Genomic DNA, 12,223 nt, shown 5'->3' on the forward strand with positions numbered 1-12,223 from the left:
CAAAAACCTCTCAAAGAAGCCGAAATAAATGCTATCAAAAATCTTGTTAGATTATACATTTTAGTCCTTTGAACAAAATTTTCTTTACACAGTTCTAACAAGCTCGATTATCTAATCAAAAATGAATTACAAAGCATGTTAAAAATAACCACATTAGAAAGAACAGAGTACTGCCAAAGGCTTTCAGGGCTCCGGAAAATAAGGGGGGGAATAAAAAACAATAATAAATAATATTTAAATTACATGAGAAATAAAACAATGCATCACCATAAGCTATTTATTATTAAGACAAGCAAACTTAACATCTCAATAGGTGCCTTACTACAGTATCATAAATTATGCTGTCTTAATAATAAGAGTCATTAAGAAAAGATTTGTTTCTGTACTATTTAAGGATATGTCTAACTTTTCATCCAAAGAGGCTTAAAAGCAAAACAAAGTCTAATGCTTAAGTGGATAAACTATTGCCAAACTGTTCTTCCAAGAAACATTTTTCCCTTCCTTTGCTTTGCTACATAACATTTTACTTTTATTCTTTGATGGGATTAATATCTAGAGACCATAGATTGAGAAAAAAAGAACTGAAATTACTTCAGAAATGAAACTGTTTGGTTTAAGGATGGAATGAAAAAACACCTGATTATGCACAAATTAGAGTGCTTGCTCTCATTCTAATGCATTTGCAAATGTTCAAGTAGTATCTTAGGAACACTGGAAGGGAAAAATGTTTTCCATCAGGTAGAAACATAGTTCTAAGAAAACAAAAGACTCAGTAATAGTTTCCAGCAAAGTGAGATTCAACAACTACCTTTTTTAATGCAGAATTTAACTTAGCAGGTTTCTGATTATTTTTCTTATTCCTATGATTAAATTTTACCTCTAAAAATTACGTAATTTTAAAAATCAGAAAATTTATTTTTATAGATTCATGAACTCTAACCAGAAAAATATATATATAAACCATTTTATTGTATTTTTGTGGTTAAACCATGAGAAAACAAAAGGGTAAATGCCTATTGATGACTTTTTATATTTGGTTGACTTTTTAAAGGTGTACCTCTCCCATGATATATATATATATGAGGTCTGTGCGGAAGAGTCCAGTCATTGACATGTAAAGAGAACAGTTTGCACAACGTCAGTGTAACCTGTCATCCAAGAAGAGTGGACCGAAATGCCCATGCAGGAACAATGGTGACTTCACTGTACTAGTCAGTGGGGTGGTAGACGTCACTGTACTCTGTGGCCTTCAAAATGACTGAATGAGTAGAGCAAAAAATATGCATCAAATTTTGCATTAAGCTTGAACATTCCTCCATGGAAACCATTTGGATGATTCAGAAGGCCGCAGCTATGGCAACTGATGATTGGCAGCTTCATCACAACAACGCATCTGCTCATACATCATGTCTCGTGCAGAGTTTTTTACCAAAACTTCAAATCACCCAGGTGACTCAGCCTCCCTACATCCCAGGTTTGTTTGGCACCCTGCAACTTCTGGCTTTTCCCAAAACTAAAATCACCTTCGAAAGAGAAGACCATTGATAAGATTCAGGAAAATATGATGGGGCAGCTGATGGCAATTGGGAGACCTGTGTGAAGTTCCAAGGTGCCTACTTTGGAGGCGACTGAGGCATCATTGTCCTATATACAGTGTTTCTTGTATCTTGTATCTTCTTCAATAAATGTCTCTGTTTTTCATATTACATGGCTGGATAGCTTCTGGAGAGACCTCGAGTATTACACGGGGTAAAATCGTTTTACAATAAGGAAACCTGACAGACACCACCTTAACCAGGTGATCAGAGCTAACATCAACATCAACGAAACATAACAATATCATATACCCCCAATGTGATATACTAAGAAGTGCCTGAAATCATTCTGCAGAATTCTCACCCAAAATGTATAACTTCAATTCAGTCATAAGATATCAGGCCAATTCAGATTGAGAGACTTCCTTCAAAACAACCAATCAGTACTCTAAAAGGGCCAAGATCCTAAGAAACAAGGTCAGACTCTCAGATTGGAGGAGGTTTGGGAGGCACGAGTAAATACAATGGAATCCAAAATTTAATTCTACAACAGAAAAATTCAAATTCCAGTGGAAAAACTGGTGAAACCAGGATAAAGTCTGCAGTTTAATTAATAGTATGGTACCAGTGTTAATTTTTCAGGTTTTTTTAAGGCTTTATTTATTTTTTAGAGAGAGGGGAAGGAAGGGAGAAAGAGAGGAAGAGAAAGATGGTTGTGCGAGAGAAACATCCATCAGTTGCTTCCCACAGACCCCCAGCTGGGGACCTGGCCCACAACCCAGGCATGTAGCCTGACTGGGAACTGGAGCAGCGACCTTTCGGTTTGCAGGCCAGCACTCATCCCACTGAGCCACACCAATCAGGTCTAATTTTTCAGTTTTGATAATGAAACTATGGTTATGCAAAATACTACTATTGGGAGAAGCAGAAGGAAACTTACACAGAACTCTCTGTACTACTTTTGCCAGTTTTCCATTAAGTCCAATATTATATCAAAACAAAAGTGAATAAAAAGTTACCATCTTCATCTACATGAAAATGGCTCTGTAACACCCTAAGTTCTCTAAGTTTTTGTGGATACAGGAAGGATTAATGATCAGGGAGAACTGCATAGTTTAAAAACGGGGAAAGCAACCAGCCAAATGTTTAGCCAAATGACAGGATCAAAGGAAATGTGCCAGATGGTTTCCACCAGCTCTACACAGGAAGCACCTACACTTGGCGGGGACCCCCTGCAAAGAGAAACCATAGACACAGACTCTGATTTCAACCACAGCATAAAGAACGACTGATAAATATCTTATTCCCTCTCAAGCTTTTGATTTCCCTTATTATTACTGAATCCCCTAGAAGTGTAACTAGTGTGCATCAGAATTTGGTGTGCTTGTGTATATGTCCGTAAGCGCACATAAATATCTTTTAATTAATTTCAGTCCAGGAAAGCACCAATGAATATATCATTAAATTTAGTCTTTTCTACAAAATAGTTATTCTCCACTCATCATTGTTTCCATTTTAATACAATCTTTCTCATTATAGTTATGATACTATTAGGAAACACTACCCCCTTTACAAAAGTTTCAACATTGCGGTAGAATTAGAATTCCTGGGATAACCTTGGTCAGCTTCTATTATTGTTCTGGAGGAAGAGTTGTTTCTTTTCTTCTTCTATTTTTGTCCTCTTTCAGGAAGTTTATGGCATAAAGAGATAAACATAAGAAATGCTCATGGCCATTTAACACTATACCTTCACTGAAAAAATGTCATCTATATTATTTCTACATAACTTAGAAAATCTCTGAAACCATAAGATATCCCCAGCTTTAGCCCAACTACTTTTCATGTTGTAAGTGAAGTTATTTTGTATGCAAGTCAACATTTTCCCCTGTGGATCCCGAATAAGGGTGTAGAAGCTTAGCTTCTATAAAATCACACGATTCTAAAGCCAGTTCCCACCATTTGTTTTAATAGAACCGAGAATCGATAATCCTTCATTCTAATTTTCCTTTATGGGATAAAATGTAAAGGATAGAACATTTGTGGAAAAAGAAATTTCTTCTCCTCTTCCCAACAAATATTTAGTACTCTTGAGTGTATTTCCTGCATGAGTAAGTTTCGGGGATTGGTACCAAGACTGTTTTATTCTTCTCCTTACATCAACAACTGTGGTTAAAATTAATAATAGTAATACAGCTAACAACTATCACATGCTTCCTTGGCGTCAGACATTATTCTGAGCAATGGAAGCATGCTGCCCGACACCACGGAGCAGTAAACGGTGTGGGTCTGGGCGTCTAACCCCAGGCCTGAGTAACAGGAAAGTACACTTCACACTGGCTACTGCCTGCTTACTTTAATAAAATTAAATGGACGGGCCCCCAAAGAAACCACAATGCACACCCAGCTCCAGTGTTGAAGATTAACAGGGCGAAGTGTACAACTAAGCAGCCATTACTCAGCCTCGGCCAGTGCTGGCAGGCAGCGGCCAAGGCCTAAGTGGCTGCAGCCTTTGAATTTCTTTCCCTACTTCCTCCCTCCCTCCCTTCCTCCCTTCCTTCCTTCCTTCCTTCCTTCCTTCCTTCCTTCCTTCCTTCCTTCCTTCCTTCCTTCCTTCCTTCCTTCCTTCCTTCCTTCCTTCCTTCCTCCCTCCCTCCCTCCCTCCTTTCCTTTCTTCTTTTTCTTGAAGGCCAGCAGTCCAGATTTATATCTGAAGCCTCTTGATTTTGAAATGGTGCTGTGTATTTCAATTGTTTTATAGTGACCAGAGGGGAGAAGGAAGGGAAGTTAAGGGGAAAAAGGGGGAGGGATTTGGAGGAACAAATAGGAAGGACACAGGGACGAGAACTAAGGGGGGGTGGAAATGGGAGGGAGGTGGGGAGCAAGGGGCGGGGGAGGCTGGGATGGGAAAAATAGACAAAAAACTGTACTTGAAAAATAACTAAATAAAATTTTTAAAAAAACTATTGGTCTGAAAGTAAAGAGCCATACTCTCATGGCAGGGACTATGTCTCATTCCTCTTCGTATGCCTAATGCCTAATAAGCTGTTGGCACATAGTAGGTGCAAAAAGGTTGTCTTCTGCTGTTAAAAAACCCTGTCATTTTATCTTGGCCATTTTATAATTTTGGTAGGAATTCATTAATTTATTCCACAACTATTTATTGAACTACTACAATGTGTCAGACAGTGCTCTAGGAACTTGGAATGCAGTAGTGAAGAGAAGAGAATAGTGAATACAGCATAAGTGAGAAAGACAGAGAGAGAGAGAGGAGACAGAATAGTTTAGTGAAAAGAAATAGGCCAAAAAATATCCAAAGCACATAAACTCAGATGGAGTGGAAGACTGGCAAATAAGGAGATGGTTTGCTTTGAATTGAAGCCATGCTACCCGGAGCTAGAGAATGATACTGAGAAAGTTAGACATAATAGTCTACGCTTCTTCATGCCATACTGGTCACTACACCACAAATATGTCACACATACGTAAGCAATTTAAAGGAAAGGATATTCTTGAAAAAGAGAGTGCTTTCTTCATAAGTGGAACAATATGATCTTGCTCCTTGGCTTGAAAGGAAGTATTGATCAGTAGTTAGTGAGTCAAAGGTTAATAACTTGGGCTTGATTATTTCTGTTATCAGACTCATGATTGATGGAGTCCTCTGGCTCCATGACATACAGGGACCTCCTTTTGATTGCTGCTACTGGGAACCAAGGAATCAAGCTATTCTCTAGTCATTTAGTTGCAGGGGCAGTGGTCATCTATGTCCTGCATCAGGGAGTGAGTGGTACAAAGGTCCCTGTGGAGAGGGTACAGGGCAATCACCACAAATGCAAACCTAGAGCAACATAAATCCAACTGGCAACTTGTATGGTAAAACACTAGCTAGTTCTGACACACGGCTCTGCTGCTCTCCTGCATTATCCTTCCCCAAGACCACATACTGAGTTAATGGAACTTCTCCAGTTCGCTTTGGAAACGGATCTAGTTTCAGATAGCCCAAACAGCACAATCTGGCTATTGCTCCTAGACAGCTGCTGGGGGTCATAGGCAGGAGAGCTACGGCAGGGTCAGCTAAAAAGGCACAACCTGGCCCCTCGCTTCTTATCTAATTACTTATATCTATTTAGCTCCTCATAATTTGAGTCATTATAGTGAGTGATTATATCTAGAAAATATAGGCCCATGATTATGTTTAGAAAACACCCTAAAGACAAATGCAAGTCTGTATGTTCAAGCAGCCTTTAAAATAATGTGTGCAGACCCTAAAGCTGGAAGAAAAATGTTATTTTCTCATTGTCTTTATATAAAAATTAGATTTTACTTGGCCTGCTGTTTTTGGAAGAAACAATATTTTCTTTGTTAGCCGAGTTAGATCTCATGCCAATGCGTCGTGTTCTTCTCGCATGTACTAGCCAAAGAGTATTCCTTGAAATAAAAGTCACAATCTGTTGAAAGCCTCACAAGTCAATTAGATTAGAAAACAAATAATCATCATCACATAACTAAAAAGTATGAGAAAAAATAAATCATTGAAAATAAATATCCAAAAAGCACACCACTCCAACTCCCCACTTGTAAAGAATACCATTCATCAACGGATCCATAGCAGCCAAATATCCATGTTTAAACAAATAAAACTTCCCCTAAATATGTGTCAGATATCAAACCATCTCAGTGGTGTACCATTTTTATCTACCCACAAAAACTTCCTAAGAGTCTAACATTTTTGATTTAGTGAGTAGAAGTCTCATTGGCATCAAATAGAAAACGATAAAATAATTTAACACAGAGTCCTGATTTATTAAATCTAAAATGCACATAATGACCCAAAGGAAATGTTATATTTGCATGTAAAGGATAGAGTCAACACCAGCAATAATAAAATGATACCAATGTTCTTATACAATTGAAAGATTTTTATAATCTATAGATAAAATTGTTTTTAAAGATCTACTAAGATTTACTTTTTGGAGAATGTAGTACGTTTTAGCTCGGAGGCATGGAGTTAACTAAAGAAGCTCTGGACAGTATTCGAGGATTTTGGACAATGTATTTTAAGTTTTTTCTCTTTCTGCTTGTGTTTCATTTTAAATGATTTTCTTAAAAAGTTCTCCAATACCTCAGAGGGTGAATCTGGCAGAAACGAAGCATATGCCTACTATCACCAAGTTGGATTAAGAACACAACTCCGCTGCTAATAGCCTCTGCTAAACGCGGACTTGAGCCTTTGCGCTTGAGACTTTGTGCACTTCCCACTTCCAATCAAAGACAACACAAAGAACAGGAGGCTCACTCATCCAGGCCACCAAAACTTGAAACGACGATCAAGTGACGGCGGTGGCACGCCCTGGCAGAAAACCCAGCTGCAAGATGAAACCCCCAAGCCCAGAAAGCCCCCGCTCCTTTCGGAGCGGCTCTCGTACCTGCTGCCCGTGTGGCTGGCGGCGGCCCCGGGCGCGCAGCGCGGTTCGGAACCGGGCGGCTGGGAGCGAGCGTACGAGTGGTAGGCGGTCAGCACCACGCCGCCCGAGTCCTCCACTTCCATCGTCAGCCGCGCATGTCTCGGCTCCCGCCCGAGAACAAAGGCGGGGACCAGCATGGACCAGCACCGGACCCCGTCACCAGCCGGGAGGCCGGCCCGTCCGGCTCCCAGGGGCTTTCTCCGGGCTGTCAGGGGAAGCCCGCCCCGCCCGCGGGGCAGCCCTATTAGCATAGGTTGGAAAACACGCCCAGGAGCCCCGACGGGGGTGGGGGAGGCGGAGAGGACGGGACCCTGGGGCAGGAGCCCTGCTTCCAGGAAACTAGAAACCGGCCTTGATCCTTCGGGATCTTTACTACAACTAGCTGCTCTAGTCAAGTTTTTCTTGCTTTGTTTCTTTTCCTTTTCCTCTAATCACCCCGCCCCCTCCAAACACACACACACACACACACACACACACACACACACACACACACACACTCTCTCTCTCTCTCTCTCTCTTCCAACCGGAGGCTTATCCGATAGTTGAGAACATTTCCTGCCTGGTAGTGAGGAGTGAGAAGCTGGGAGCCCGGGCTGAGAAGGAGAGGAGTCAGGTCTCCACTGTGGTGTGGGGAAGAAAGGAAGAAAATGTGACACCCTCGTTTAAAGCATCCACATCAAAAACCGAAGAACCGGATTACGTTGCTGTGTACCTAGTCGAGTTACAATAAACTTGATTTCCTTTCTGGCAGGTAATTCCCTCTCACCACGTCCCTCCCTCGTCCTCAGTGCCACAGCCCGCAGACTGTGACCTCTCCCACATCCCTTTCCTCCTCCCAATCCTAATCAAAGTAACAGACACTGCTTTCAGCCGCTCTGAAAATTAAACTTAATTATTATGGGCTGGATGCATGTTATTTCTAAAGGTCTTTATGGGTGTGGGAGGGGCGCCGCGGGAGGCTAGAAAGAAGCGTACAGAGACTCCGCCTTTCACACCCTGACTAGGTAGGTGCAGTGACCTGCTGCCCCTTACACTCCCCCGGGAGCTAGACGGAGTGGAAAGGGAAGTTGGTTTACCCCCGACTGAGGGACGATGGCCTACATCCGGCGGCTTAATTTCTCAGCATGTGTTTCTGCATCTGTGAAAGGGGGAAATAATATTCTTTTCATGAGATTAAAATCACCAATCACATGCTACATTCTCAAGAAACGTGGTTCTATCTACTACTCCTTTACAATCGAGGGAGGCGTTTGTTTTCGCTGCAGTTTCAGAGGTTGGGAAAGCAAAACATTTTTCACCTGAAATGCTTTTTTATAAAGTGTTTTGTTGATGAAAGAAAGGGTGGGATAATAACTAACGTGGACCAAAACACTTGTGTGTCGGATCCTGTACGTTAGCTCTTTGAAAACAACTCCATGAGGTAGGTGGTATTATGAGATCCCAAATTTATAAATGTTCTTATCAAGCATCAGCGTATGGAAAAGTTACTGCAAAGAATGCTTCGTTCTCCCAAACTTTCAGAGACAAAGAGGCATCTGTTTACCTACTGTGTCTAATGCCAAATACATCAAAACTAAGATAATACTTTCCTAAAATGTGAAACAAAGAAATAGTGTAAGTATGGATGCAGGTCCACAGGGCCCCATCTGCAGTGAAACCCTGGGACCAGACACATTTCAGGATTTATAAATATCTTTTAACTTTAAAAAGTAACTTGGTGCATACACCGTTTAACATAGAACACCCTCTACTGGGACCACACTCTTTCTTAAACATATCATTTGTTTAGCAAAAATAACTGACCCTAAGTGGAATATAGCCTCGCATTGACTCAGATCAGGTTTGTCACCAAATATGTTTTGGCACCAAACTTTTAAAAATATATATATATATACTTTTTACAGCTTTTTGAGTTTTGGAATTACCATCAGGAATCATAGTAGTGGAACTTTTTCTGGTGATGGAATTTCTCCTTGACACTGATTTCCCTTAACTACAGACTCACAGTTTTAAGTACCTTCAGAGTACCTTCTTGAAAATACTTCGGCCATAACTCCGCCACAGATGTCCAACACGGCAGCAGAGCTTCCTCCTCTTCCTCCTGCATACTCGCATTTTATGCCCCTGGTCTCACTTTGACTCCACTCTCCAATGGATAATCAAATTTGTCATCTCTTTCTCAAACTCTCTGCTGGCCATTCCTTCTATTCCCACTGCCACTGTCTTCGTTCTCACACCACCATCTCCCACCCGGCGATGGGACTCCTTCCTTGACATAGATGCCATGCAATTGTCTTCCTCCTAAACATTCCCCCTACTTAAAGTGCTAGGAGAGTGATTTTCCTAAAACATAAGACATCCCCTTCTCAGAAGTCCTCAGGTATAACCCACTCACTACAACATAAAGTCGGAACTCATTAGAATATCTTGTTAGTGTGTTTTGGTCACCTAAAATTTCTTCACTCCCATGACTCTAAAGTCCATTTACACTGGCTTGGCCTGCACTCTTACTTTGCCTTTGCTCCTACTTGTCATTTCAGCGAATCCTTAAAAATTCTCTACCTAACCCCATAAAGGTGGCAAACACAAGGCCCGCAGGCCAAATCCTGCCCTCCACCTTGTTTTATCCAGCCTGGCACCTTGTTTCTACCCAGCAACAGCACCGAGCTCTCATTTAACTGTTAAGGAGCAGTTACATTTACACGGTCCTAAAATTACATCCAGCCCTTTGAAGGCAACTGCGAGGCTGATGTGGCCCCTGGTGAAAATGAGTTTGACACTCTTGATACACACCATGAGGGTAAATACAAATAATAAACACACTCGTGTCAATTCAGGAGTTTTGTCACCTAGTGAGTTCAGGTCTGAACAAGTTTTGCAGTCAGATGAGTTATAAAAAAACTTTCAGATTGGGGAGAACTTTTTGGATTTCAGAGTTATAGACATGGGAGTGTGGATCCTGTAGAGCTTGTGCACATCTTTGGCCCGCCTGGAACCACTGAGCCAGAGGATTGCAGCTGGTTCGGCAGCCGGCTACGCAGGAACCCTGGAGGAAGATTCTTCTTCTGGGAGCTGGGCTGAAAAATTGCCCCTGTGGTGGGCGGTGGACATTCAGGCGCAGAAACAGCATTTCCAGTTTACCTGGAGTAGGGCAGCAGCAGAGGGAAAACTCTAGCTTCCTTCCCTGTGCTGCTTGACGTCACTGCAGTGCCTGGCCCTGGAGCAAGAACAGGAAACCTGAGTGTCACCAGCTCTGCCACAAACAGAGCATGGGAGTAAGTCGCTCAACTGCAGACTTGTTTCTTCACATGTAAAAAATAAATAAATAAAACAGCCCCCATTCATTGAATACGTGCCATGTGTCCGGTTCTGTTCTAGGCTTCAGGGCCACTCATGAAATGCTCCCAGTAGCCTTCTGAGACAAATGTTACTAGTAAACTTCCTAGGGTAGGTCACAGCACAGCTGGGATTCAAACCCAGGCAGTCTGGCTCTCTGAATCCAGGCTTCAAGTATTATATTTCTGGCATACAAGTTTGCTGGGATTCAAACTGCGCACACTCTGTCCAGAAAGTATCCAGCCATGTAATATGAAAAATAGAGACATTTACTGAGGAAGATATAAGGCACATTGTACATAGGACAATGACACTTCACTCCCCTTCAAAGGGAGCACCTTAGGACCTCACACAGTTCTTCCAATCGCCATCAGCTGCCCTATTGTATTTTCCTGAATCTTATCAACAGTCTGGAATCTCTTCCCTTTCAAAGGTGATTTTAGTTTTGGGAAAAGCCAGAAATCACAGAGCACCAAATCTGGGCTGTAGGGGGGCTGAGTCACCTGCGTGATTTGATGTTTCACTAAAAATCTCTGCAGGAGAAATGATGCATGAGCAGGCGCATTCTTGTGATGAAGTTGCCCACCACCACTTACCCATAGGTGTGGCCTTCCGCATCATCCACAGTTTTCCCTGAGTAACGTTGAAGCTTAATGCAAAATTTGATGCAGATTCATTGCTCTACTCACTCAGTCATTTTGAGTGCAACAACCACACAGTACACATGCTGACTCAACAGCATGTACTGCCCCCACTGACTAGCACAGCGAAGTTGTCATTGTTCACACATGGCGCATTCCAGTCCACTCTTCTTGGCTGTTGGGTTACATCAATGTCGTGCAAAACCATTCTCATTATATTAACAATGGCTGGACTTTTTCCGGGCAGACCTCGTATTATTCCATTATAATGTAATAAAATGGGTATGATTTATGTTTCCTTTTGGCAGCTTTCTGTAAACCTATTTAGCATATTGGAGGATAGATATCACTAGCATATAATAATGATGATGAAAATAGGAATAAATGAATTACATATATTTTCAATGCACAATACTAAGATAGTTCAAAAATGTATATCTATTTCATTAACTGCTAAGAGCAGTTCCCCAACTGCTCTTAGAATGTGCTGAAAGTTAATTCACTAATATTTCATCTGCCTTGTAAATTTGTCAGTACATACACATAAATAAGTCACTAAAGAGTAACGACATACGCGAACTACAGGTGCATAAAAACTGTACTTTCCAAATAAACAGAGGAGGCAGAGTGAAACATCAAAGAGTGTTTGTTGGGCAGAGTTGAGTTGGAGTTGAAATTATGAATTTGCTACTTACTATCTGTGTGACCTTAATTTCTCTGTGTTTCAATGTCCCAGTGTGAAAAGTGAGGAATATCCTCAAGTAGCTATAGGGAAGGTAAAGTGAGATAGCATCTTTGAAACACCAGTCACCGTGCTAATCATATCATAGATGCTCAATAGATGCTAGTTAGTCTTCCCTTTTCTTTACTACCCCCATCATCTGTCTTCTACTCAGTCTTTCTAGAAGCATCATCTGAGTTCAACCCTCAAGAGTAAACAACCTGATCTTAGGCATTCCCAAGGAATTTTATAACCTTTACTAAGAGATGAGTCAGTCTCCATTCGAATAATTAAACTCATGCAGGAAAGCCTCGAAAACTCTAGTCCCCAAGCGTAAGTGAAATAGCAACAAGTATAATGCAGTATGGAATATTTCAACACATTCAACCCCATGAAGCAAGGCAAGAAAACAGAGTATTTATGCAAATCCTTAGCATGGGCCTTGCCTGCTTCTCTGGCAGAATTGCTTCTAGGATAATCGTTTAATACCAGAACAAGAAAACAGCTGCATCTGCCTGAATCCTTGTA

The 12,223-nt window shown here is 41.4% G+C and overlaps 1 protein-coding gene across 5 annotated transcripts in view; it reads right to left on the reverse strand.

The window, feature by feature from the left end:
• The window catches only part of ARHGAP28 (Rho GTPase activating protein 28), a 222,503-nt gene extending 215,154 nt beyond the window's left edge, over positions 1-7,349 (reverse strand). For 3 of the 5 annotated variants that reach the window (XM_053664304.1, XM_053664303.1, XM_053664306.1), the window contains exon 1: positions 6,959-7,348. In XM_053664304.1, coding sequence (XP_053520279.1) covers positions 6,959-7,248 — 290 coding nt within the window. In that variant the 5' untranslated portion in view covers positions 7,249-7,348. Of the gene's footprint in view, positions 1-6,958 lie in introns of all 5 variants that reach the window. The other 2 variants (XM_053664302.1, XM_053664301.1) reach the window with 1 other exon arrangement.
• Positions 7,350-12,223: the final 4,874 nt, after the last annotated feature.

Source organism: Artibeus jamaicensis, unplaced genomic scaffold (assembly GCF_021234435.1).
Source record: "Artibeus jamaicensis isolate MK-2021 breed Jamaican fruit bat unplaced genomic scaffold, CSHL_Jam_final contig_354, whole genome shotgun sequence".
In the NCBI taxonomy this organism is placed as follows: Eukaryota; Metazoa; Chordata; class Mammalia; order Chiroptera; family Phyllostomidae; genus Artibeus; species Artibeus jamaicensis.